This window comes from Microcaecilia unicolor, chromosome 5, assembly GCF_901765095.1.
Source record: "Microcaecilia unicolor chromosome 5, aMicUni1.1, whole genome shotgun sequence".
In the NCBI taxonomy this organism is placed as follows: Eukaryota; Metazoa; Chordata; class Amphibia; order Gymnophiona; family Siphonopidae; genus Microcaecilia; species Microcaecilia unicolor.
Window position 1 is genome coordinate 66,169,732 of NC_044035.1, and position 27,356 is coordinate 66,197,087.

Sequence of the window (27,356 nt, forward strand, 5' to 3'; positions counted from 1 at the left end):
AACAGTGTTCCTTCCACCCCCTTCTCCTTATGAAGGAGCAGGCAAATAAAGGATTGTCTCCCAATTACTTTGTGAAGTAACACTAAATCCTGCAAAGAAGCTTCTCAGAGCCTATATAGAAAGCTTAACAGCACCAACTCTGAACACACAAATATCAGTAACTGTACCTTTAAAAAGGCAGCAGTGAAAATATAGAACCACAATAAGCTTCCTATTGGAAAAGCCAGACAAGTCAGACTCCTATGGATCCACGCACAAATTACATGCCAGCAGAATCTCTCACCTTGGTCACTCATAGAACACAGACCAGTTCTCACCAATTACGGAATAAACGACCAAAATTAGAAAAGAAAACACTGAGAAATCAAATTCTCTGTAAGCAGTACAGTACAGGAGAAATAAAAAGAGATTATCTACTGTAGGGAGCAAAATACAAGATCACTTTCTATCCCAAAATAGAGAGGTGTGGTAGCCGTGTTAGTCCACTCTTAAAGGTTATCAATAGAAATCAAACAAAATAAAACATGGAAAAGAAAATAAGATGATACCTTTTTTATAGGACATAACTTAATACATTTCTTGATTAGCTTTCGAAGGTTGCCCTTCTTCATCAGATCGGAAATAAGCAAATGTGCTAACTGATAGTATATATAAGTGAAACATCCAAGCATTTCAATGACAGTCTTGCATTCAGGCAGGGGGCAGGGGGAAGGGTGGGAAGGGTGGGTAGGAGGTATGCATGGGGACATCAAAGCATTTCATTGGTAGTCTAACAGGATGGGTGTGGGTAGGTGTGAGGAGGGTGATAAACAGAGAAATACAACTTTATGGTTTATAATGGGCTAGAAAACCCAGATCCTTGTTAAGTCCTGTTTTCTAGCCCATTATAAACCATAAAGTTGTATTTCGCTGTTTATCACCCTCCTCACACCTACCCATACCCATCCTGTTAGACTATCAATGAAATGCTTTGATGTCCCCATGCATACCTCCTACCCACCCTTTCCACCCTTCCCCCTGCCCCCTGCCTGAATGCAAGACTGTCATTGAAATGCTCGGATGTTTCACTTATATATACTAAACAAAAAAAACAGCACCACGGGCCTTTAAAAATGGAACACAGTTCTTTAATGAATGAGCCTTGACAAACAGACCCGACACGGTGTTTCGGTGACTATCACCTGTGTCAGGGGTCACAGTGATGATGTGGAAAACTTGGGGAATAACTCAAATATATACCTCCTACCCACGCTTCCCCCTACCCCCGCCTGAATGCAAGACTGTCATTGAAATGCTTGGATGTTTCACTTATATATACTAAACAAAAAAACAGCACCACGGGCCTTTAAAAATGGAACACAGTTCTTTAATGAATGAGCCTTGACAAAAAGACCCGACATGGGCCGTGTTTCGGTGACTAGCACCTGCGTCAGGGGTCACAGTGATGACGTGGAAAACTTGGGGAATAACTCGAATACTACTACTTAACATTTCTAGAGCAGTACTAGGGTTACGCTGCGCTGTACAGATTAACATAAATTGACATAAAGGACAGTCCCTGCTCCAAGGAGCTTACAATCTAAAGGGCGAAATGTCAAGTAGGGGCAGTCCAGGTTTCCTGAATAGAGGTATGATGGTTAGGTGCCGAAGGCGACATTAAAGAGGTGGGTTTTGAGCAAGGCTTTGAAGATGGGCAGGGAGGGGGCCTGGCGTATGGGCTCAGGGAGATTATTCCAGGCATGGGGTGAGGCGAGGCAGAAAGGGCAGAGCCTGGAGTTGGCGGTGGTGGAGAAGGGTACTGACAGGAGGGATTTGTCTTGAGAGTGGAGGTTACGGGTAGGAATGTAAGGGGAGATGAGGGTAGAGAGGTAGGGAGGGGCTGTAGATCGAGTGCTTTTGTAGGTTAAAAGGAGAAGCTTAAACTGTATGCGGTACCTCATCGGAAGCCAGTGAAGTGACTTGAGGGGAGGGGTGATATGAGTGTACCGGTTCAGGCGGAAGATAAGACGTGCAGCAGAGTTTTGAATGGACTGAAGGGGGGATAGGTGGCAAATTGGGAGGCCAGTGAGGAGTAGGTTGCAGTAGTCAAGGCGAGAGGTAATGAGAGAATGGATGAGAGTTTGGGTGGTGTGCTCGGACTGGAAGGGGCAAATTTTGCTGATGTTATAGAGGAAGAAGCGACAGGTCTTGGCTATCTGCTGGATATGCGCAGAGAAGGAGAGGGAGGAGTCAAAGATGACCCCGAGGTTGCGGGCAGATGAGACGGGGACGATGAGGGTGATATCAACAGAGATAGAGAGTGGAGGGAGAGGAGAAGTGGGTTTGGGAGGAAAGACAATAAGCTCGGTCTTGGCCATGTTCAGTTTCAAGTGGCGGTTGGACATCCAGGTCATAATGTCGGCTAAGCAGGCCGATACTTTAGCCTGGGTTTCTGCAGTGATGTCTGGAGTGGAGAGATAAAGCTGGGTGTCATCGGCATAAAGATGATATTGGAACCCAAGTGAGGACAGTGTGGAGAGAAGTAAATTATGATTGACAGTGTCAAAAGCGGTGGATAGGTCGAGGAGGATAAGGATGGAGTAGTGACCTTTGGATTTGGCAAGGAACAGGTCATTGCAGACTTTAGATTGTGCCGTTTCCGTCGAGTGTAGGGGGCGAAAGCCGGATTGAAGTGGATCGAGGATGGCGTGAGAGGATAGAAAATCGAGGCAGTGGCTGTGAACGGCGCATTCAAGTATCTTGGAGAGAAAGGGTAGGAGGGAAATGGGGCAGTAGTTGGAGGGACAGGTAGGGTCAAGTGATGGTTTTTTGAGGAGTGGTGTGACTACAGCATGCTTGAAGGTGTCAGGGACAGTTGCAGTGGAGAGAGAGAGGTTGAGGATATGACAGATGAGGGGGGTGACAGTAGGAGTGATGGTGTTAAGTAAGTTGGTGGGGACGGGGTCTGAGGAACAGGTGGTGCATTTCGAAGAGGAGAGAAGATAGGCGGTTTCCTCTTCGGTGATATCGGGAAAAGAGGAGAAGGAGGCCTGGGTTGGTTTGTTGAGGGAGTGTGTTGTAGGGTGAGGAGGAGGAGAAGATGGATTGGAGGTGAATTCGAGGTTGATTTTCTGCACCTTGTCGCGAACGTAGTCCGCCAGTGCTTGAGGAGAGAGTGAGGGGGGGGGGGTGGGTGGGACCAGAGGCCACTTTGAGGAGGGAGTTAAGGGTGGCGAAGAGACGACAGGGGTTAGAACTGAGGGAGTTGGTGAATTGGGTGTAATAGTCCTGTTTGGCGAGGAATAGGGAGGACAGTCTCGGAGAACATTATAGAAGGGAGGAGATCAGAGATAGTACAGGATAAGGTGGAAGGGTTGACCACCTGGAGATTCCTAGAAGTAGTGGTTAGTATTGGGTGGGACTGAGGGGGAGGGTGATGAAGTGTGAAGGTGATCAGGAGATGGTCAGAGAGAGGAAGAGCTGAGGCGCAGAAATTGGAGGGTGAGCAGGTAGAACAGAGGACGAGGTGAAGACAGTGGCCAGATCGGTGAGTGGGGGTGGTGGAGCTCCACGTCTCATATAGTAAAAGCTACAAAGCAACAAGGCACTTTCACTTTCTGTATTCAAACGGATAGTCACCGAAACATGGCCCGTGTTGGGTCTTTTTGTCAAGGCTCATTCATTAAAGAACTGTGTTCCATTTTTAAAGGCCCATGGTGCTGTTTTTTTGTTTGGACTTTAGTTTGTACTTCGTTCCCTCTCTTTTGTTATATCCAAGTCACTTATATATACTATCAGCTACCACATTTGCTTATTTCCGATCCGACGAAGAAGGGCAACCTTCGAAAGCTAATCAAGAAATGTATTAAGTTATGTCCAATAAAAAAGGTATCATCTTATTTTCTTTTCCATGTTTTATTTTGTTTGATTTCTATTGATATCCCAAAATAAAACCCACAAATAAATTATCTCGATACCCAAGAAAAGTTGTTCCACAATTGTTGTCCCACTGTTGTCCCACAAATTTTTAAGAAAAGTTAAAAATTTGTGGGACAACAGTGAGCTCTATTTTCAAAGCACTTAGACTAACAAAGTTATGTGGAGGGGCATTTTCGATATGACTTCTAAGTCTGACTTTAAATATTTTGCAAAAAACGTCCAAAATCTGAATAGGAACGAAGTTCATTTTCAAAAAAGAAAAATGTCTATCTTTTGTTTTCAAAAATACTAACAAGGTTTTGTGCTTTGGGTGTGGAGTTTTTTTTGGTCCATTTAAAAAAAAAAAAAAAAAACTATCCAAGTAAAAAATGTAGAAAATCAAGCCATTGGGATGTAGGAGGGGCCAGCATTTTTAGTAGACTGGTCTCCCAGACATCCCAGGAGATAAATGAGGCAATCTAGAGGGCATTGCAGTGGACTTCAAAAACATGCTCCCAGGTACACATCTCACCATTGCTCCCTTATCTTGTCTGCTGAGCCCCCCAAAACCCACTGCCCACAACTGTACACCACTACAATAGCCCTTATGGGTGCAGGGGGCACCTATATGTGGGTACAGTGAGTTTCTGATGTTTTGGAGGGCTCACAGTTTCCCCCACAAATGTGACAGGTAGAGGGAGATAGGGACCAGAGTCCCCCACTCCCCACTCCATGGTGTACTGCACTGCACTGATCACTACATTACTCCAAGGACCTGCATGCTGCTCTAACACACCTGGTTCTAACATCTGAGGCTGTCATAGAGGCTACTAAATCATATTTGCATTCACATTTGTGGTGGGTGGGAGGGCCTCAGTGACCACTGGGGAGGGGGTATTGGGGCCATCCCTGATTCCTTCCAGTGGTCATCTGGTCATTTAGGGCACCCTTTTGTGTTTATTTGCTATTAAAACAGGTCTAGCTCTAAACATCTTAGTTTTAGTCCTGGACACTTTTGCTTTGTTCTATTATGGCTGAACAATGTCCAAGTGTTAGGAACGCCCAGATCCTGCCCTTAACACGCCCCTGACATGCCCCCTTGTAGTTTGAATGCACTTCTGATGGACCTCAAAGTAAAAAGTCTAAAAATTGGTTTTGAAAATACCAATTTGGACGTTTTTGTGAGAAAAACATTCAAATGTACATTTATGCCACTTTTTGGACGTTTTTCTCTTTTGAAAATTAGCTCTATAATAACCTATGGAACTTTAAGTACTGTGAAAATGAGCCCCAGTGACTCCAACTAACTTATTTGTGGAACATAACCATGGAGGCATGGTATAGTTGCATTTTCAATATGGTAATACTAGAGCCCAGCTAAGAAACAGGTTATTTTGAGTTAGTCTTCACTGGACCAAATTTGCTTTTCTTGTGCCATCACCATCCAGATGGATAGGCAGTGTCTTAAAAGGTGGACAATAAAGTATTTAAAAAAAAAACATTTATATCCCACATTATTCCAAGAAAACTTGGGTTCAATGTGGCTTACATGTGAAAATACAGGAGACAGAATAATAGAATTCAGTTATATCATGGGAGCAAATAGATGGATATATATGAAACATTTAACAAAGTTGAGATTAGCATATATGCCCAATTGGGTATTTAAAAGTCTGTCCTTTAATGATGCTGAATGTTCAGGAATGATAGCCGTATGTATAAATGCACACATCAGAACAGGCATCTATATATATATATACACATTGCAAAAGTAAACAACAACTTCTACAGAGTACATCCAAAGTTTAATTTTTATTTTCTCATTTCCGTTTAAAGGCCAGTTCTCAAAAGCACCTAGTTGGTTGGCAATATGTGCTTTTGTTTCAAACTTGCTGCCTGCAGAACAATAAATTTTGGCCCTATGAGTCACAAGAAGGTCAATTCAATAATTGGGTGCCCACTTTTATGTGTGCACATAAATGTACATAAGTACATAAGAATTGCCATACTGGGACAGACCAAAGGTCCATCAAGCCCAGCATCCTGTTTCCAACAGTGTCCAATCCAAGTCACAAATATCTGGCAAGATCCCAAAAAAGTACAAAACATTTTATACTGCTTATCCCAGAAATAGTGGATTTTCCCCAAGTCCAATTTAATAATGCTCTATGGACTTTTCCTTTAGGAAGCCGTCCAAACCTTTTTTAAACTCCGCTAAGCTAACTGCCTTTACCACATTCTCTGGCAATGAATTCCAGAGTTTATTTACACGTTGAATGAAGAAAAACTTTCTCTGATTCATTTTAAATATCCTACTTTGTAGCTTCATTGCATGCCCCCTAGTCCTAGTATCTTTGGAAAGCGTAAAAAGACGCTTCACTTCTACCTGTTCAACTCCACTAATTATTTTACAGACCTCTATCATATCTCCCCTCAGTTGCCTTTTCTCAAAGCTGAAGAGCCCTAGCCACTTTAGCCTTTCCTCATAGGAAGTTGTCCCATCCCCTTTATCATTTTCATTGCCCATCTCAGCACCTTTTATAATTCCATTATATCTTTTTTTAGATGCGGCAACCAGAATTGAACACAATATTTGAGGTGCAATCGCACCATGGGGCGATAAAAGGCATTATAACATCCTCATTTTTGTTTTCCATTCCTTTCCTAATAATACCTAACATTCTATTTGCTTTCTTAGCCGCAGCAGCACACTGAGCAGAAAGTTTCAACATATCATCAACGACGACTCCTGGATCCCTTTCTTAATACTAGTATTTACATGCACAACTGTACATTTACCCAAGAAACTGCAGACACACTTGTATATATGGTGCCCAGATTTGCTTACGTAAATTTTGGCATGCTCCCGAGATGCGTGCACAAATTAATTGGCTATCGAGCTGTTAACCATCAATAATTGGTTGCTAACAACCAATTACTGAAGTTAATTGGCACCCATTAGAATTTGTGCATTCATATCGCTGTATGATAATCTATAAGGCAGTGTGTAAAATATAAAAGGGAGTGCTTACATGGACAGAGCAGGAAAGAGGCATAGGTGGGGCTCCCACTTATGAACATAACTTACAGAATACAATGAGAGACCGATGCTCAGAAGTAAACACAGGCACTAGAGGCCATTAGCACTGGACTAGCACCTGCATTTACAATGCATAAAATGCTGATCTGGAGCTCACTCGCTATTTCCTGCGGCTAGGTCCTCTGAACATTGCACGCTAGTAAATGGGGGAGCTTGTCCGGTGCTAACGGCCTCTAGTGCCTACATTTGCTTCTGAATATTGGGGCCTTAGATTTACAATACTAGCACTTATACATGTAAGTGCACACCTATGCACGCAACTGCTAGTATGCTTCCTAAGTGCTATTCTGCAAATTCCCACTTAATTTATATAGCAATTGTTTTCAAGGGAGGCATACACAAGGGTGGAGAATGGAAGTATCATAGTCAGGGCTCCCAGTTATACACTTAACTTACAGAATATTGTAAGTTACACAAAAGCTGGCACACGTTAGTCATTTTCACTTACATCAGTTCTATGGCTGATGTAAGTGAAATGATCATTCTTAAATGCTAGGTGCATGCTTATACTAGCATTCTATAAAGGAAAGTAGGTGCCTATGATCCTTTGTTGAATGAGCTCTGAATGCACCCTTCCTAGTGCCTAAGTCTAGGCACCCTGTTATAGAATTTCCCCCATATATGCATAACTTAAATTTAAAAGTTGATCCGCACAAATAGCAGGTATAACTTTAGACAAATAACTTATCTGAATAAAGTTGTATACCTATGTTGAGTGGTTCAACATAGATATACACGGCTAAATACATGTATAACTCTACATGAACAATGGTAAATTTGCACGCCAAATCTGTTATAGAATACTAGCATAGTACCTAATTTTATGCTTGAATACTTATATCATGTCAATACATTACATGCACCTAAAGGCAGCACCATGCATGCCCAATTGACATGATTCTGTAAAGAGCACACTGGAATAGTCAGAACACCATGAGCTGTCCATGCCTCTCCCATGCCCCATTTGCAGTTACATGCCAGAGCATTTAGGCACCAAATTACAGAATAGCACCTAAGTGCACTTGCATGCATACCTGCTATTATACCACCGTTTTGTAGAACAGAAGTTATACACTGAATTGGATCACAGAACCACCCCATGCACTACTCTCTCTAAGCTGAGAGGGAGCCCTCCACCTACAGTCTTGCCAGTGGGGGGTGCTGTTTCAATAGTGAATGACAGGTAAACTCTGTAGGACTCCAGGGAACCTGCCTGTGTTTAGCGATTGAAAATACAATATTGAAGCACAACCTCCTACTGGCAGCAAAACAGTTGGAGGTCTCCTGCTCAGCTTAGAGAAGTGGCTCCCAAACTGTGTGCCGCAGTGAACTCTCAGGGGTGCTGCGGTGCATCGTTCCCTACTTTCTCCTCCTGCAGGTCCAGCATCTGCCGCTTCCTGCTTCCCTGCCGCCACTGCAGTGCTTACATTTTTGGGCGTCCACAATTGACACAGGCACTGAGGGGACTTCCCTCTGCCGCAACCGGCTCTCACAATAGAAAGTTGCATCAGAGAGGGCCGGACGCAGCAGACTGGGAAGGCACTGTAGTTCCTGTGTGAATCGCAGACGGCCCAAAAAATATAAGCTGCAAGCACTGCAGCAGTGGCAGAGGAATGAGAAGGAAGCGGCAGCGGTCCTGGACCTGCAGAAAGGAAGGGAGAAGCAATGTTGGATTTGGGGAAGGTGTGCTAGGGAAAGGGAAATGGAGACCTATGTGGCGGAGGAAGGGGGGATCCTGGACCTGCAGGAAGGACGGTAGGAACGATGCTGGATTTGGGGAAGGTGTGCTGGTGTGAGAGGAGGGGCTGCAGGGAAAGGGTGACCTATATGGCAGGGGGCTGTGGAGACCCATGTGGCTGGAGGGGGGGTGCGGAGACCCATGTGGCCAGGGGGATGCCACAGAGACCCATGTGGCTGGCAGGGGTGCCGTGAACCAAACATTTTTTGGGAACCCCTGGCTTAGAGGGAACAGTGACCCCATGCAGTGCATACATGTGTGTATTGACTCTGTACATGTACTCATGAATTTTAGAGAGGAAAATATAAGTGTACTTTCCTTTTCAAAAATCACCACTTTGGGAGATCCAATATGGCATGCACTGATTAGTAAATGACAGTTGTGCTGCTGCTATTCTGCTTAATTTTTGCCTTTAACTCTTTGATTAGAGCCATTCTGCCTCGCCTCACCCTATGCTTGGAACAACCTTCCTGAGCCCTTACGCCAAGCCCCCTCCCTGCCCATCTTCAAGTCTTTGCTTAAAACCCACCTCTTCAATGCTGCATTCGGCACCTAACTCTTACCATTCAGTAAATCCAGACTGCCCCATTTTGACCGCCCCTATCGGACTGACCGTTCATTTGTCTCTTAGATTGTAAGCTCTTTGAGCAGGGACCGTCCCTCTATGTTAAATTGTACAGCACTGCGTAACTCTAGTAGCGCTTTAGAAATGTTAAGTAGTAGTAGTAGTAGCCATGAGATGGTGAAAAGGAAGAGGAAAACTAAGGTTTTACCTGGAGGACCTCCCTCCTGTAATTCAGTCTGTAATTCCTCAGCTGTTCAGACAGAAGCAGTCCTTGCTATTGGAGCCAGTAAAATCATCAGCCCAACTTAAGGCTTCATTAAGACCTGGTAAACAAGAGCTCTCTCCTCCTCTGTGACTTTGTGTTCTATTGTTGGTAGATCAGGCTGTGGAGAAGGATTAGATGCTCTCTCCATTCTGAGGCCTGCCGAGGCTGTGCTGGTAGTTGTTCTGTCTGACTCCAGAAATGCTTTTTGTTCCTTGTGAGGTCTGTTTCAGCATGAGGAGGGCGCCAGCTTGGTGGCAAATGAAGGAGGAGGAGATACTATTGGCATATTTCACTTTAGCCCTTTAGAATCCTCCAGAGGGCAGAAGTTGTTAGATCAGCCTAGACCTGCTACTTAACTTTGGAAGCTATATGGTCAGCATTGGTGACTTTGGAAAAACTGTAAGTGGCAAAGTTGCTGAGAGGCTAGGAACTTTGAGGAGACTGGAAGATTGACATAATTCCCTCGAGAGGAATATGTCAACACATAAGCCTGTGATAATTAAAAGACTCTGTGTCGCTGGGAAAAGAATGGAGGTTTTGGAAAAAAGAATTAGAAATTTAAATTTAAGAGTATTGAATTTCTCCAAAATTCCTTCTATGCCACCTAGGAAGCTTTATAAGCGGTTCCTTAGAGAGGTTCTTGGATTAATGGAAAAAGTGAATCTAAACTCCAAAAGGTTAGGAAGATCAGAGGGTTAATGAAGATGTGTCTGGCATTTCTTGGAGACATCACAGGCAACTTTGCTGGTGACTTTTTTGTTTGAGTCTGATAAAGATTCAATATGGAGACTTTTATCAGCATCAAGTTCAGTTTTTGGGTCAACATGAACACATTTTTCCTGATGTTTTTAAACAGACTCAGGATAGACATAAAGCTTTCCTGTTATGTCAAGAAGTTCAATACATGGTTGGGCAGTTGCTCTTCTGTTTTCTGGTAAAGTGAATTATTAAATTTCATGGTCAAACATGTTTTTAGGGACCCAAACCGTTGATTATTTCTGGAATCAAAGAAGAATGATGGGATTTCTGTTCTGGTTAATATCTGATTTAAGCATCTTTAGTTAGCAGCATGGTTATATTATTTATGTACTCTATTCTGCACCTAATACTTCTAGATAGAACATTTGGGGCCCTGTTTACTAAGGTGTGCTAGCGTTTTTTGCATGTGCTAACACTAGAGACACCCATGTATTCCTATGGGTGTCTCTAGCATTAGTGCACACTAATTTTTAGCAAGCGTTATAAATGCTAGCGTGCCTGTAGCGTAGCTTAGTAAACAGGGCCCTTGGTAATCATTCCCCTTTTTCTGGGATATCCCCACTAAATTGGGGGCTTTATTGGTGATTTCAAGGTTATTGCTGTTTCCTTAGGTCCCTGTTTACTAAGCCGCATGCGCTGTAGGCACTCAAACGTTTTAGCGTGCACTAATGCTATAGACACCCATAGGAATATAATGAGTGTCTCCATCATTAGCGTGCACTAATTTTTAGTGCGCACTAAAAAGTTAGCGCACCTATAGCACGGCTTAAACAGGGCCCTTAATATTTTCTTAAAATTTGTTTATTCTTGTTTTCTTTTTTTAACCTGTATAACCTTATTACTGGACAAAGTATTTCTTTGTTACATATAAGTGCTAAAATATAAAATAAATAAAATCATCTCTTTATGCAGTATACCATTTGCAGCTCTGCCCCTGTTTAACACAAACTATGCCCTCAGAAACACCTACAAGTGGTTCAAGTATAAGCACTGTCTGTCTTGCTATCGTGCATTGCTATACAAATGTATAGCCCTGGGTAATTCTATAAAAGCCCTTTTCTGCATGTAAAACCAACTTTACACACAGAAGAGCCTTCATAAAATTTCCTTATGTCACCTAAAGTTTGAACTAACTTAAGGAATCCAAATTAATGCAATTTAAGAAAAATACATTTTTGTTTATTTATCTTAGCAAACATTAAAAAAAAAAAAGGGAAAACCATAGTAGGAGTCAAACTTTCAAATTTCTGCATTTATTGTTTGAAACTTAGATGACTCTTTTGTCCTTTCTCTGAAGATGAATTACTGTTTCCTCACCACTATATTTTGTCAGTTTTGGTGCAGCAGAGTCAATACCTTCACCTTGACTTGAAAACTTTGTGATTTATCAGTTCCTCTGCTACCAGTGTAACCACAACTTGGAGAAGTGCAGCCAATCATGACACAGAGAGCACACTTTAGTCACAGTCACTTGAAAAAAATAAATAAAGCACTCTCTGATGATAGACAAATGTGTCTTGTTAGTAACAGCCAAAAAGCGCTTGACTTGTACTAATAACAAAAAGGCCATGTTGGTCACCATGGGTCTAAAGACGAAGTACCCTGTCACTGGCTTGGTTGGGAAATTAGCAAATAATGTTCCTCTTCCTTGAAAAATGGGTGACAGCTCCCGCTCACCAATCATTTTGTAACATTTTGATGCATGTCTATGATTCTGCTGGAGGAACAGAAAAGTTTACTGGCCCTCAATTTTCAGATGATGAATGGAACACTCTAAATGTGTGATTTCTGTATGAAGTATAGTTCATTTTAAGCAATTCTAGTAAATGGGTGTCACTGATTAGGACAAATAGTCTTCTTGTGCAACAGCACAAATGGTATGTCTTATTCTTTTGACCTCCTTTGAGACACAAGAGAAAAGGGACAACAAACACCCTGTTAAATGTAGAGTTGCCACTGTTTTAAAAACTACAATTCTGGAATATGCCGTGTTTAAAAGGCTTTCGAGCTAACACAGTATATAAACTTATTTTCTCATGTTCAACGCTTATCTGCATTTTCAGATTACACTTTTTAATTTAAAATCCTTTAACAGAACAAAATATATACAATAATGTACATTTTGAATTCTTTCCTAGCTAGCTTTTATAGGGACACATATGCTGTTGGTCTAAACAATAATGCAGAATTGCATTTTTTAAAGTAGCTTCTAATTTTAGGTTTTAACTGATAATAAGCAATAAAACATGCTGATACAAAAAAATTGATTATTGGACAAACAACAGAAATATACCACGTCTCTCAATACTCTGTCACCCATGATAGAGGTATATAAAATAATGAGTGGAATGGAACAGGTGGATGTGAAGCATCTGTTCACGCTTTCCAAAAATACTAGGACTAGGGGGCATGCGATGAAACTACAGTGTAGTAAATTTAAAACAAATCGGAGAAAATTTTTCTTCACCCAACGTGTAATTAAACTCTGGAATTCGTTGCCGGAAAACGTGGTGAAGGCGATTAGCTTGGCAGAGTTTAAAAAGGGGTTAGATGGTTTCCTAAAGAACAAGTCCATAAACCAGTACTAAATGGACTTGGGGAAAAATCCACAATTCCAGGAATAACATGTATAGAATGTTTGTACGTTTGGGAAGCTTGCCAGGTGCCCTTGGCCTGGATTGGCCGCTGTCGTGGACAGGATGCTGGGCTCGATGGACCCTTGGTCTTTTCCCAGTGTGGCATTACTTATGTACTTATGTACTTCCCTAGCTTGTCTTGCATTCTCCACTTATTTTTGTGTCTTTTGTACTGAAAAAGGGGTACCCACCAATAGCACCTATGGTGTGAGAACACCAAGAAACACTGATTTTCTGTACCCTCAAAGAACCCCTAATTCACTGGAAAGTAAACATAACAAATTATAATTTATAAAAAACTTAGAAGCACTATACATGAGCCTTTGAAAGGGTACCACATCTGCTCAGAAGAAAAGAGATTGACAGAAAGACAAGAATATCTGTTCTACTTTGACTTTTGTAGGCCTTGAGTACAGCCAATATCATAGCCAAGCTTGATCAATACACGACCAATAGAAGAGCCAGACATAGCGAATGCTACATACCTGTAGAAGGTATTCTCCGAGGACAGCAGGCTGATTGTTCTCACTGATGGGTGACGTCCACGGCAGCCCCTCCAATCGGAAACTTCACTAGCAAAGTCCTTTGCTAGCCCTCGCGCGCCCGCGCGCACCGCGCATGCGCGGCCGTCTTCCCGCCCGAAACCGGCTCGAGCCGGCCAGTCCAGTATGTAGCAAGACAATACACTTCAAGGGAAGACACAACTCCAAAGGGGAGGCGGGCGGGTTTGTGAGAACAATCAGCCTGCTGTCCTCGGAGAATACCTTCTACAGGTATGTAGCATTCGCTTTCTCCGAGGACAAGCAGGCTGCTTGTTCTCACTGATGGGGTATCCCTAGCCCCCAGGCTCACTCAAAACAACAACATTGGTCAATTGGGCCTCGCAACGGCGAGGACATAACTGAGATTGACCTAAAAAATTTACCAACTAACTGAGAGTGTAGCCTGGAACAGAACAAACAGGGCCCTCGGGGGGTGGAGTTGGATCCTAAAGCCCAAACAGGTTCTGAAGAACTGACTGCCCGAACCGACTGTCACGTCGGGTATCCTGCTGCAGGCAGTAATGAGATGTGAATGTGTGGACAGATGACCACGTCGCAGCTTTGCAAATTTCCTCCATGGTGGCTGACTTCAAGTGGGCTACCGACGCTGCCATGGCTCTAACATTATGAGCCGTGACATGACCCTCAAGAGCCAGCCCAGCCTGGGCGTAAGTGAAGGAAATGCAATCTGCTAGCCAATTGGATATGGTGCGTTTCCCTACAGCCACTCCCCTCTTGTTGGGATCAAAAGAAACAAACAATTGGGCGGACTGTCTGTGGGGCTGTGTCCGCTCCAGATAGAAGGCCAATGCTCTCTTGCAGTCCAATGTGTGCAGCTGACGTTCAGCAGGGCAGGAATGAGGACGGGGAAAGAATGTTGGCAAGACAATTGACTGGTTCAGATGGAACTCCGACACAACCTTTGGCAGAAACTTAGGGTGAGTGCGGAGGACTACTCTGTTGTGATGAAATTTGGTGTAAGGGGCCTGGGCTACCAGGGCCTGAAGCTCACTGACTCTACGAGCCGAGGTAACTGCCACCAAGAAAATGACCTTCCAGGTCAAGTACTTCGGATGGCAGGAATTCAGTGGCTCGAAAGGAGGTTTCATCAGCTGGGTGAGAACGACATTGAGATCCCATGACACTGTAGGAGGCTTGACAGGGGGCTTTGACAAAAGCAAACCTCTCATGAAGCGAACAACTAAAGGCTGTCCTGAGATCGGCTTACCTTCCACTTGGTAATGGTATGCACTGATTGCACTAAGGTGAACCCTTACGGAGTTGGTCTTCAGACCAGACTCAGACAAGTGGAGAAGGTATTCAAGCAGGGTCTGTGTAGGACAAGAGCGAGGATCTAGGGCCTTGCTGTCACACCAGACGGCAAACCTCCTCCAATGAAAGAAGTAACTTCTCTTAGTGGAGTCTTTCCTGGAAGCAAGCAAGATGCGGGAGACACCCTCTGGCAGACCCAAAGAGGCAAAGTCTACGCCCTCAACATCCAGGCCGTGAGAGCCAGAGACTGGAGGTTGGGATGCAGCAGAGCCCCTTCGTCCTGCGTGATGAGGGTCGGAAAACACTCCAATCTCCACGGTTCTTCGGAGGATAACTCCAGAAGAAGAGGGAACCAGATCTGACGCGGCCAAAAGGGAGCAATCAGAATCATGGTGCCTCGGTCTTGCTTGAGTTTCAACAAAGTCTTCCCCACCAGAGGAATGGGAGGATAAGCATACAGCAGACCTTCCCCCCAATCCAGGAGGAAGGCATCCGACGCCAGTCTGCCGTGGGCCTGAAGCCTGGAACAGAACTGAGGGACCTTGTGGTTCACTTGAGATGCGAAGAGATCCACCAGGGGGGTGCCCCACGCCTGGAAGATCTGTCGCACCACACGGGAATTGAGCGACCACTCGTGAGGTTGCATAATCCTGCTCAACCTGTCGGCCAGACTGTTGTTTACGCCTGCCAGATATGTGGCTTGGAGCACCATGCCTTGACGGCGAGCCCAGAGCCACATGCTGACGGCTTCCTGACACAGGGGGCGAGATCCGGTGCCCCCCTGCTTGTTGACATAGTACATGGCAACCTGATTGTCTGTCTGAATTAGGATAATTTGGTGGGACAGCCGATCTCTGAAAGCCTTCAGAGCGTTCCAGATCGCTCGCAACTCCAGAAGATTGATCTGTAGATCGCTTTCTTGGAGGGACCACCTTCCTTGGGTGTGAAGCCCATCGACATGAGCTCCCCATCCCAGGAGAGACGCATCCGTGGTCAGCACTTTTTGAGGCTGAGGAATTTGGAAGGGACGTCCCAGAGTCAAATTGGAGCAAATCGTCCACCAATACAGGGATTCGAGAAAACTCGTGGACAGGTGGATCACGTCCTCTAGACCCCCGGCGGCCTGATACCACTGGGAGGCTAGGGTCCATTGAGCAGATCTCATGTGAAGGCGGGCCATGGGAGTCACATGAACTGTGGAAGCCATGTGGCCCAGCAATCTCAACATCTGCCGAGCTGTGATCTGCTGGGACGCTCGCACCCGCGAGACGAGGGACAACAAGTTGTTGGCCCTCGCCTCTGGGAGATAGGCGCGAGCCGTCCGAGAATCCAGCAGGGCTCCGATGAATTCGAGTTTCTGCACTGGGAGAAGATGGGACTTTGGGTAATTTATCACAAACACCAGTAGCCCCAGGAGGCGAATAGTCATCTGCATGGACTGCAGGGCTCCTGCCTCGGATGTGTTCTTCACCAGCCAATCGTCGAGATATGGGAACACGTGCACCCCCAGCCTGCGAAGCGCCGCTGCTACCACAGCTAGGCACTTTGTGAACACCCTGGGCGCAGAGGCGAGCCCAAAGGGTAGCACACAGTACTGGAAGTGGCGTGCGCCCAGCTGAAATCGCAGATACTGTCTGTGAGCTGGCAGTATCGGGATGTGTGTGTAGGCATCCTTCAAGTCCAGAGAGCATAGCCAATCGTTTTGCTGAATCATGGGGAGAAGGGTGCCCAGGGAAAGCATCCTGAACTTTTCTTTTACGAGATATTTGTTCAGGGCCCTTAGGTCTAGGATGGGACGCATCCCCCCTGTTTTCTTTTCCACAAGGAAGTACCTGGAATAGAACCCCAGCCCTTCTTGCCCGGATGGCACGGGCTCGACCGCATTGGCGCTGAGAAGGGCGGAGAGTTCCTCTGCAAGTACCTGCTTGTGCTGGAAGCTGTAGGACTGAGCTCCCGGTGGACAATTTGGAGGTTGAGAGGCCAAATTGAGGGTGTATCCTTGCCGGACTATTTGGAGAACCCACTGATCGGAGGTTATAAGAGGCCACCTTTGGTGAAAAGCTTTCAACCTCCCTCCGACAGGCAGGTCGCCCGGCACTGACACTTGGATGTCGGCTATGCTCTGCTGGAGCCAGTCAATAGCTCGCCCCTTGCTTTTGCTGGGGAGCCGCGGGGCCTTGCTGATTCGCACGCTGCTGACGAGAGCGAGCGCGCTGGGGCTTAGCCTGGGCCGCAGGCTGTCGGGAAGGAGGATTGTACCTACGCTTGCCAGAAGTATAGGGAACAGTCTTCCTTCCCCCGAAAAATCGTCTACCTGTAGAGGTAGAAGCTGAAGGCTGCCGGCGGGCGAACTTGTCGAATGCGGTGTCCCGCTGGTGGAGAGACTCTACCACCTGCTCGACTTTTTCGCCAAAAATGTTATCCGCACGGCAAGGCAAGTCCGTAATCCGCTGCTGGATTCTATTCTCCAGGTCGGCGGCACGCAGCCATGAGAGCCTGCGCATCACCACACCTTGAGCAGCGGCCCTGGACGCAACATCAAAAGTGTCATAAACTCCTCTGGCCAGGAATTTTCTGCACGCCTTCAGCTGCCTGACCACCTCCTGAAAAGGCTTGGCTTGCTCAGATCCCTCGGCGACCCAGAGCTCTCGGTGCCGACACGGGGAGGAGACCGGTGTCGATGCTTCTTCGATTTCTTCCGAAGCATGTCACCGGAGCTCCCCGGCACCGACGAGGAGGACGTCGAATCCATCCGTCGCTTCCTCGGGGCCGAGACTGAAGAAGGTCGATCTCGGGGGGGCTGTACCGCAGGAGCCCTCAGGGTAGGCGGAGACCCACCCGAGGGCTCACCGCCACCAGCAGGGGAATGGACAGCCCTCACCTGCACTCCACCCGATGCACCACCGTCCGACGACATCAGCAGACGAGGTCCTGGTACCACCGACGTCGATGCAGCTATCCGATGTCTCGGCGCCGATGCAGAGGCCCGATGCCTCGATGCACTCGATGCAGGGGCGGCCGAGGAAGATGGTCTGGACGCTGACGACGTCGATGCACTCGAAGATCCCGGTGCCGATGCCGACGAAGAGCCCGAGAACAACACGTTCCACTGGGCTAGTCTCGCTACCTGAGTCCGCCTTTGAAGCAGGGAACACAGACTGCAGTTCTGAGGGCGGTGCTCGGCCCCCAGACACTGAAGACACGACGAGTGTCGATCAGTGAGCGAGATAACCCGGGCGCACTGGGTGCACTTCTTGAAGCCGCTGGAAGGCTTCGATGTCATGGGCGGAAAAATCACGCCGGCGAAATCAAAAGCCGAAATGGCGAAAATTGAAGCACCAAATTTAGAGGGAGAAAAAATCTCGACCGAGGCCGAAAAGAGGCCTACCCCGACGACGAAAGAAAACTTACCGGGGCAAAAAAGCTGGAAGTACGGGGAGGATTTACACGAAACCCGGCGGGGGGTTTCCGGAGCACTTCCCGACTAGGACAAAGCTTTCCCGAAGGAAAAAAACACGTTCAAACAAATTGGACGCGCGAGGTCGACTTTCCGGGGCTCGACACGGCGAAAACACGACCGTACCGAGTGCGGACAAAAGAAGACTGGCCGGCTCGAGCCGGTTTCGGGCGGGAAGACGGCCGCGCATGCGCGGTGCGCGCGGGCGCGCGAGGGCTAGCAAAGGACTTTGCTAGTGAAGTTTCCGATTGGAGGGGCTGCCGTGGACGTCACCCATCAGTGAGAACAAGCAGCCTGCTTGTCCTCGGAGAATAAGAAGTTAACTTTATGAAACATTTTTTTTAATGTAAAGCATGTTTTATACATAGAAAGGTCTATTATTAAATTGTTCATGTCAAATTAAATAAATAAATACACATATAAAAATAATCATGCTGACATGAGTATATGAACTACGTGGTCTGTGTACAGGTCCGGCCTGAACACTAGACGGACATGGTCTGCCTAGGGCAGCAAAACTATTATTTTTTTTTTTGGGGGGGGGGGGGGGAGGCTGCAGTTAGCAAGTCTACAAAAGACTCATCAGTGATGGTGTGAGGTCTTGAGCATTTGTGCACACTCCAAAACCTGCTGGGTCTCACCCCTTCCAAACTTCCTTTTTCAGAGGTGATGGGACATGGCAAGCCCTGAGTACATACAAATGCTCAAGTCCTTGCAACTGCAGCAGTGAGTCTTTTTTTTTTACATGTACTGACTGCCTCATCAATGCTGTTCTGAAGGGATTAGGTAATAGAAGATGATGAAACACCTCAAGAAGGAGGGAGGAGTTAGGAAGGAAGGAGAGATACTGAAACATCTCCGGGGATGGATGGAGGGAGAAGGGAAGGTATATACTGTACACTTTGGGAGAAGGAGAGGGAGGGAGGAGGGAATGGGAGATGCCTCATGGGGAGGAGGGACAGAAGTGCTGGACACCTCAGGGTGGGGGCAGGAGAAGAGAGAGATGCTGGACACATTGGGGAGGGGAGGTAGGAAAGGTAAAGGGAGATGCTGGACAAGGCTGAGGAGGACTTGAACCACTTCTTGCTAGGGAGTGGTGCACATCTGAAGGTTTGCCTAGGTTATCAGATACATTTGGGCTGGCCATGCCTACACATAGGTATTTCTGAGGGCAGCATTTGGTTAGAACTGGAAATTGCAAAATATATGCATACTTAAATTTCATATACACATGCATAAAGTACATGCACATAGTTCCACCTGACTCACTTCAGGTGTAAATTTGTGTAGGACCATTTATACGCTATAAAAAAACATAAAATAAGAATGCTTATGGAATAGGAATGCTTATGGAAATTTTTATAGATGCCCTGCTATAAAACATAATATGACAATTGCTTCCTTGGCTTTAGAGGCATTTCCAATTTTTTACCTTGTGATAGCAGCCTTTTGCAGCTTACTCATTTCATTGCTGAGAGTTACAATTACTTGTGTACAAAGCATAGGAAGTTTACATTTAAGACCCATTTGCTCTATGTTTAGCATAGTAAAAATAGTATGATTTGTGGGAGGCAATTAGCAATCATTTACTCTGTGGATACAAGTAATTTGTTTAAAGAGCACTGACCTATGAGACAGTTAGTTTGTATTGGCTGTGATGGAAGGGAGCTATTGACTCTAAACACTGTAACAGTGCCATTGACAAAATTACATTTGAATGCACACAAAAGATCCTTAAATACTTCAGAAACATGAGATCAGTTCTGCTCAGAGACTGAAATGTGGATAGGGGCTAAATGATGGAAACTGGCCAAAATAACAGATCAGAAAGAAAAACTGAAAAATAGGCTCAGAGCTACACTGTATGGTGACCAAATGAACTGGATTTTTTCTTAAACTAGTTTTAAAACAAATTAATAAGGAATATCTTTCAATGCAGATTATTTTGGTGTAATTATTTCATATATTTTGATACTGAATGCAATTCTTTTTGCAGGAATAATTAAAGCCCGCAAAATATTTCTGTATACTCAAGATTCTGTTTTTTTTCTACTGCTGCTTTGGACGTGTTTACTACTCATTGCCAACATCTCATTTGATTACTTGGTTCAGCTATTAAAAATGATATGTGGGTTGGTCAAAATTTTATTTAAGTAAAACAAGACCAAACACATTCCCCTGGAAAATATATATGGCACCCAGAATTGCGTGTCCAAAATGCGTGTTCAAATTAATTGAGTAATTGGGTGCTAACAACCAATTACTGAAGTTAATTGGCACTTATTAAAATTTGTGCATACATCTGGCTATGTACTAATCTATAAGGCAGTGAGTTTCAACCTTTTTCATCTCATGGCACACTGACAAGGCACAAAAATTGTCAAGGCACACCATCAGTTTTTTTAAGGATATATAATTATATACTTCATTAATAGGCAGTTCTGAACTCAGTTCTTAGGACATGCCTAAGCCAGTTAGGTTTTCAGGCATCCATAATGAATTTGCATGGACTGTCTCCATCATATGTAAATATAGCATCTCACCACATGTGGCATGAAGGCACTTAAATGGAAGTGCCCACTTATAGATTTGGCTCCATTGTATCCAAATTGTGTGCACAGTCGTACGATAGTGCATGCATGATCACTTTCTTAGCATAGTGCTATTTTGGGCAGTGTACATTTTTGAGTAATGTTATGCACTATTAACAAAACTGCCCCAAAATTAAAATCAGAATAAAACAAAAACTCTCACAAACATGGGAATCTACACATAACAAAAGCCTTTGGCTGCACACCCCTACTTGCAATTTCATCTATCCACATGTGTGAGTACTGACACTCCATATACGGGTGCAGTTATCAACATAGGCTAAAGTTAAGAAATATTATTTTACCGCGGGTCCCATTTTATGCAATGAGATCTAGTTACTAATAACCTGTATTAGTCTAATGGTTAGTGCAGTGGGCTGAGAAACTGGGAAACTCGGTTCAGTTTCCACTGTAGCTCCTTGTGACCCTGGGCAAGTCACTGAACACTCTATTTCCTCAGGTACAAAAACTTAGATTGTGAGTCCATTAGGGGCAGATAAAGTACCTGCATATAATGTGTACAGTGCTGTGTTATCTAGTAGCACTATAGAAATAATTAGTAGTAGTAGTAGTAAAATAACATGTCTTAACAGTAGTCCACATTGATAACTTCTCCCTTAAGTGTCATATTCAACAAAATTCCATGTATAAGAGGAGCTAAGCTCTTAAACATCATTTTAAACTTTTTTTTTAAAGGACATTTTAAATCTCAGAGCATTAGGCACACAATTGCCCCTCAATTACTCTTCTAAATCTTTGGCTAAAACAAGGAACACTGGTGAAGGACCCCCTCTCCCTCTCTTTCCTAGAACAAGTCTTTCTTCCAAGCCCATTCAATGTTTGCAGAATACCTGGTGACTTTCATACATACAGAACACAGGTAGACCCTCACCAAGACTAGAACAAGTAACTACAAACTAAAAACAGAAACATGCATACAAAAATTAAACTAAATCCCCACAAAGTCAGACTCTGCATGTAGTGCAACACCAAAGAAATAAAACCAGTGATGATTAACACCTTACACTGAGCAAAATATAAAGCTGGCAGATGTACATTTCAAAAACTGACAAATTTCAATCACTGCATTACAAATTAGCAAAAAAACAAACAAAAAAAACCCCAACAGAATATAGGGTGAAATATTTTATTGGGCTAACAATGCATTTTGTGACTAGCTTTCAGAAGCCAAAACCACCTCCTTTAGTTCAGGGCACTACACTGCTCTTAACTCTCTTTCCAAGGATCTCCTGTTCATCTGTCATTTTTCACTCTCCCCCTGTCTTCTTCACCTCCTTCAATACATCCAGCTCCAACATTGACCTGTTCCTTTCAGCTCCCTCTACTCAGATTTCATTAATTCTTAGTTTCCAGTCTTCATTCTTCCTCTTTTTACTGAGTCCACCTACAGTTTTCTATCTTTTTCCTTCATCCTGGCACCCATTCCTCTTCTTCTTAATCCACAGTCTTTCATGAACTTTTCCTTCCCCCCCACCAACTAGGCTCTCTTCACCACCCACACCCTGACATCCAGGCTGTCTCCACCTCCCCGCCCCACCATCCAGCATTTTCTCTCTGTCTGTCTCTCTCTCCCCCTGTCATCCAACATTAACCATCTATCTGCCTGCCTCTGCCCCTGGCATGCAGCATTCCCCTGCCCCCCCACCACACCATCATTATCGCTAACTCTCTCTCTCCCTCCTATGCATTATTGTCCGTGTGTCTCTCTCCCTCCCCTTCTCTCCCATCCCATTAAGCCCTATTTCTTTCTCTCCTACCATCTGGCATTGTTCCATCTCTCTCTCTCTCTCCCCCCTCCTATGCAATATTGCACCTGTCTCTCTCTCTCTCTCTCTTCCCACCACTCCAGCATTTTCTCTCTCTTATCCTTCTCATCCGGTATTGCCCCTGTGTTCCTCTTTCCCATCCATCCAGTATTGTCCCATTTCTCTCTCTTCCCCAGCCTACATCTCTCTCTCTCTCTCTCTCTCTCTCTCACTCCAATCCAGTACTGCCCCATCTCTCTCTTTTTCTCTCTAATCTAGCATTCCTCTGTCTCTCTCCTCTTCCCCATCCAGTATTAACTCTGTGTTTTTCCAAACCCATTCTATATTTTCCAGTTTATCTCCCTTTCCTCTCCCCCTCTCTCTCTCCTCCCCTTCCCTCTCCACCAATCATCATGCAGCATCTTTATTCCCTCCTGGTGAATGCTCCATTGGGCTGTAGTACTAACGTTATAGGAAAGACATGTGGGACCGCAGATCTGTGTGCAGCTACTTTCCCTGGTGGCCCCAGCCAACTGGATATCAACTTCCTCTCTCTGAGAGGGGACAGGGCCACCAGGGGAAGTAGCGGTATGCAGAGCTGCAGTCATGCGCATCTGTACTATAACTTTAGTATGGCAGCCTGGTGGAGGACGCACCAGAAGGGAGGAAAGATGCTGCATGATGGTGGGTGGGTAGGTGAGTGAGAGGGGCAATACCAGATGGGCGGGCAGGTGGATGAGCGCAGAAGGTTGAGGTTGCAGTGGGGCACCTATGAACAGGAGTGACACCAAACGCCTGGGGAGCAACTGCGGCACACCAGTTGAAAAACGCTGCTAGCGCATAACTCAAAAGAGGTGTGGCCATGTGTGTATCAGGAGCATTCCAAAAAATTGTGTGTGTGGTTATAGAATACTGTCTTAGCATGCCTATCTTAGGTACCAGCATTTACACCAGGTTTCAGCAGACGTACTTCTGGTGCCTAAAGTTAGGCAAGGGATTTGGTGCTAAGCACTATTCTATAGAATACCACTTAGTGCTGATTTTTTTCTGATGCCCATTTTTGAGCAGCTTTTATAGAATTTTCCCCATTATTCCCTGGACTCTATATAGCACGCCTAGAAATCCGCGCCAAAATCCAGGCATATTCTATAACAACGCACATAAGTTAGTTGGCTCAACAAGCTAATCAACATTGATAACAGCACTTAACAAGCAATAATCAGCACTAATTGGCAATAATTAGAATTTATGCGCACAACTCGCTAAGCATATTCTGTAATGAATTGCACCTAAATTACAATGTGCATAGTTCAAAAGGGGCATGGCTATCGGTGGGGAAATGGGCATTCCAAAATGTACATGTGCAGTTATAGAATATGGAACAATGCGCATAAATCTACGCATGGGTATTTACACCACATTTTCATTGGTGTAAATGGAGGCACAGTTTTAGGTGCTGGGGATATCTAGGCACTACTTATAGAATACACTTAGGAAGAAATGTTTCCTGTGTGGATTTTTTAGGTGTTTTATGTCGAATCTGGCCTTATGTAGTGAATATAGATTTTAAAATGCATTAACTGTTTTCATGACAGTAAAAATAGTTAACTGCAAATTAACAGTTAGGGGGTAATTCTATAAGGAGCAGTCTAAATATAGGTGACAAGTAAATGCATGAATCCCAGTATTCTAGTAATTTATGTGTTTCTGTTAAATACATACAGTATGTGCATAAATCACACTTATCCGGCTACATGTTATTCTGTAGGTATATGCCTATCATCCATGGCACATACTTTGCAGGTAAACATTCACATGGGTGGAATCTGGCCAGAGCTCATATCGGTGGAGTCCGAGCAGAGCATGGGTGGGGCACACACATGCTTAAATTATAGAATACTATAATTGCCATGTGTATCTCCCCAATCTGGATGTGAGTACTTACACCAGCTTTACAGCTGGTGTGCTTACACTTGAAAACATATGGGTACATATACCTAATTATGCTGGCATTCTATAAAGAAAAGCAGGCACCTAGACTTCAAATAGGAGCCTTCTTGCTACTTAAATAAAAAGGGCAATTTTATAAAGCAGTGCTTCTCAACCCAGTCCTTAGGGTACACCAAGCCAGTCCGGTTTTAAGGATATTCACAATGAATATGCATGAGATAGAGTTGGATACTAAGGAGGCATTGCATGAAAATCTATCTCATGTATATGTATTGTAGATATCCTGACTGGCTGGGAGTGCCCCACAGATTGGGTTAGGAATTAATCTATAAAGAGACACCTTTAAAAAAGGGGCTTGTGGAGCCTATTCTGTAAAGGAAAGTAGGTTAGGCATGAGCACTTATGCCAACCACAGAGCTGGTATAAATGCTTGTGCCTAGATTTAGGAAATACATGTATAACTTATAGTATTTTATGATTTACATGTGTGTGACCCTACCCACTCTCTGCCCAGACTGCACCCATGTGAATACCCATCTGTAAACTATTCATTATTGAAGATATGTGCATGCAGCTGGATTATGGGCATTTACATATGTATGTGTACACATATGTGCATATATGCCAGTATTTTGGTCATTTACATACCTACTTGGTACTTAATTGTTAGCATCCATTTTATTGAATTACCGCTGTATTGCGCATTAACTACTGTATTATACACCTAATGCAAAAAGTGAATTAGAGGGTGGGATATTTACCTTGCAGTTAATGCAGGTGTAGTTAACACCTGGAACTGCTTATGTAGCAGATAATGAGGAACAGTTAACTACAGAGTTGTAGTTAACTGCATTCTATGTTAGCCATTAACAAGTGACAGCAACAACTTTCCCACTTTAATGGAGGAATGTTACAATTAATATAAAACAAGGTAAGGTAAGATAGCACAGGTTAACTTTTTATGTTAATGTGCATTAACTGCAAAACTTTAAAGCAATTTACTAAAACAGGGACACGAACGGTCACTATTTATGGCATGCTTGGGAACTATGCTTGGAGAGAAGCAAAGCATATCAGTTTACTTACATTCCTTTTAATAGGCAATTATTAACTAAAACAGACACTTTAAGAAACAGTAACAGGCATGCATGTACATACTAACATAATCAGAAAATCCACTTTAATGTGTGTTTACAAAAGTGTGGTTTAACTGTGACAAAATTTCAATTAGAAGCATAAAAATTACATTTTAATTTAATGAAATAACATGTTGATGTTCATATTCTAATTAAAAAGTAATCACGGGTATTCCATTCAAGCTGCTGAAGTGTTGCTTCTTATAAAATGAGCAGAAAACTGCAATTCAATGCAATGGCATTTTCAGATGTGCATTATTTTTAAGTATTATTTACTAAGAAAATAAAACACTACTGGCCAATTGTTAAAAAAATATTGGAAATGACTATTAATTTGCATTGCACTTTTAAATGCAGCAAATATCTCATTAATCTAATTTTAGGTGCCCGCCAGTTTATATTGTATTTTACAGTCTACCAGGCAATTTACTATTAACTGGCAATTACATACAGAATGATTGTTAATTCTGCTCCTAAGTGCTAGCTGCTTGAAAATTGTTCTCTCTCTCTCATTTTTGACCTTCTTACAACAGGGGTGAGGTACGCTGGGAATACAAAGGACTAGTAGAGAAGAGCTGGACATGTCATTTGTGACTCATTCTTTTAATTCACCGTGCTAATCAACTGAACTGCCACACTCTCCCAAGGTAATTGTATCTTTATAATAGTTGAAAGCAGCGGGCAAAAAGGCATGGATAGATGGGGATAGGCCTCCACTTAGCCTGCTGAGAAACAGTACCGTCTTCTCACTACGTGTGACTAATAGGGTCTGTTCTTGGGAAAAAAATAAAAAAGGTACTTTCATATCACTGTGTCTCAACTTCTATGCTTTCCAAAGACTCAATGCACCACACTACACTCTTGTTTCATTTTTCTGCTGCCTTGTTGCCCTATGGTACATCTCATGCTGAGAAGGTTAAATGTTAGAATGCCAAGTCAGACTGCAAGCTTGGTGGGACACTGATAGGAAACAGATGCACTGGGGATTCAGCCCCTCCCCCTATGGGGGCCACGTAATTTTCATATTGTGAAAAACATTTAAGCCAGGCTCGGTTTTCACTGCTGAGTGTAATTTATAATGATTATCTCATTGCTTCTATCAATCCAGCAGCAATGCAAATCAGACAGAAATTTCCAGGTCAGACAGGCTATGACCCTACCTTTCCTTTCACTCAGTGCTGTCATATGGGATACCATGTCCTTTATGATGAGTTTGAAATGTATAGACACTACACTGTATTTATTTTACAGTAAATTAATATGAGAGTGGAGATGAAAAGTTGTATTCTTTCTATATAATGAAATTGCATCTTAGAGATTTAATTAAAAGAAGAAAGGAATAGCCCAGAATTTCCTACAACTTTTATATTCAACTATTGTTAATACTTTTGTGCGCTGCATTCATTGATTGGCATGTATTATTTTAAAATTCTTTAAAAATACACTCATAAATTCTGAGGGCATGCAACCATTTTGAAACAAGGTAGAAAATGCTAACACTACCTGTGTAGACAAATCGTCCAGGTGCACCTTTACAGAACTGCTTAGATTTGTACGAAAGAGTTACTTCCACAACTCCTGGAATGTGTCGTGGTGGAGTCTGAACTCTGATGGCATGGGGTGTTATCAGCTGAAAAAAATCATACAATAAACAAGGTTAAAAATGTGAAGATAGGAGTAGT

At 43.9% G+C, this 27,356-nt stretch overlaps 1 protein-coding gene across 1 annotated transcript in view; it reads right to left on the minus strand.

Annotated features, from left to right (window-relative positions):
* The window catches only part of EBF3 (EBF transcription factor 3), a 479,658-nt gene that overhangs the window by 83,373 nt on the left and 368,929 nt on the right, over positions 1–27,356 (minus strand). Inside the window, exon 10 of the mRNA XM_030202964.1 lies at positions 27,178–27,304. Within this exon, the coding sequence (XP_030058824.1) occupies positions 27,178–27,304 (127 nt within the window). The remainder of the gene's footprint in view (positions 1–27,177; positions 27,305–27,356) is intronic.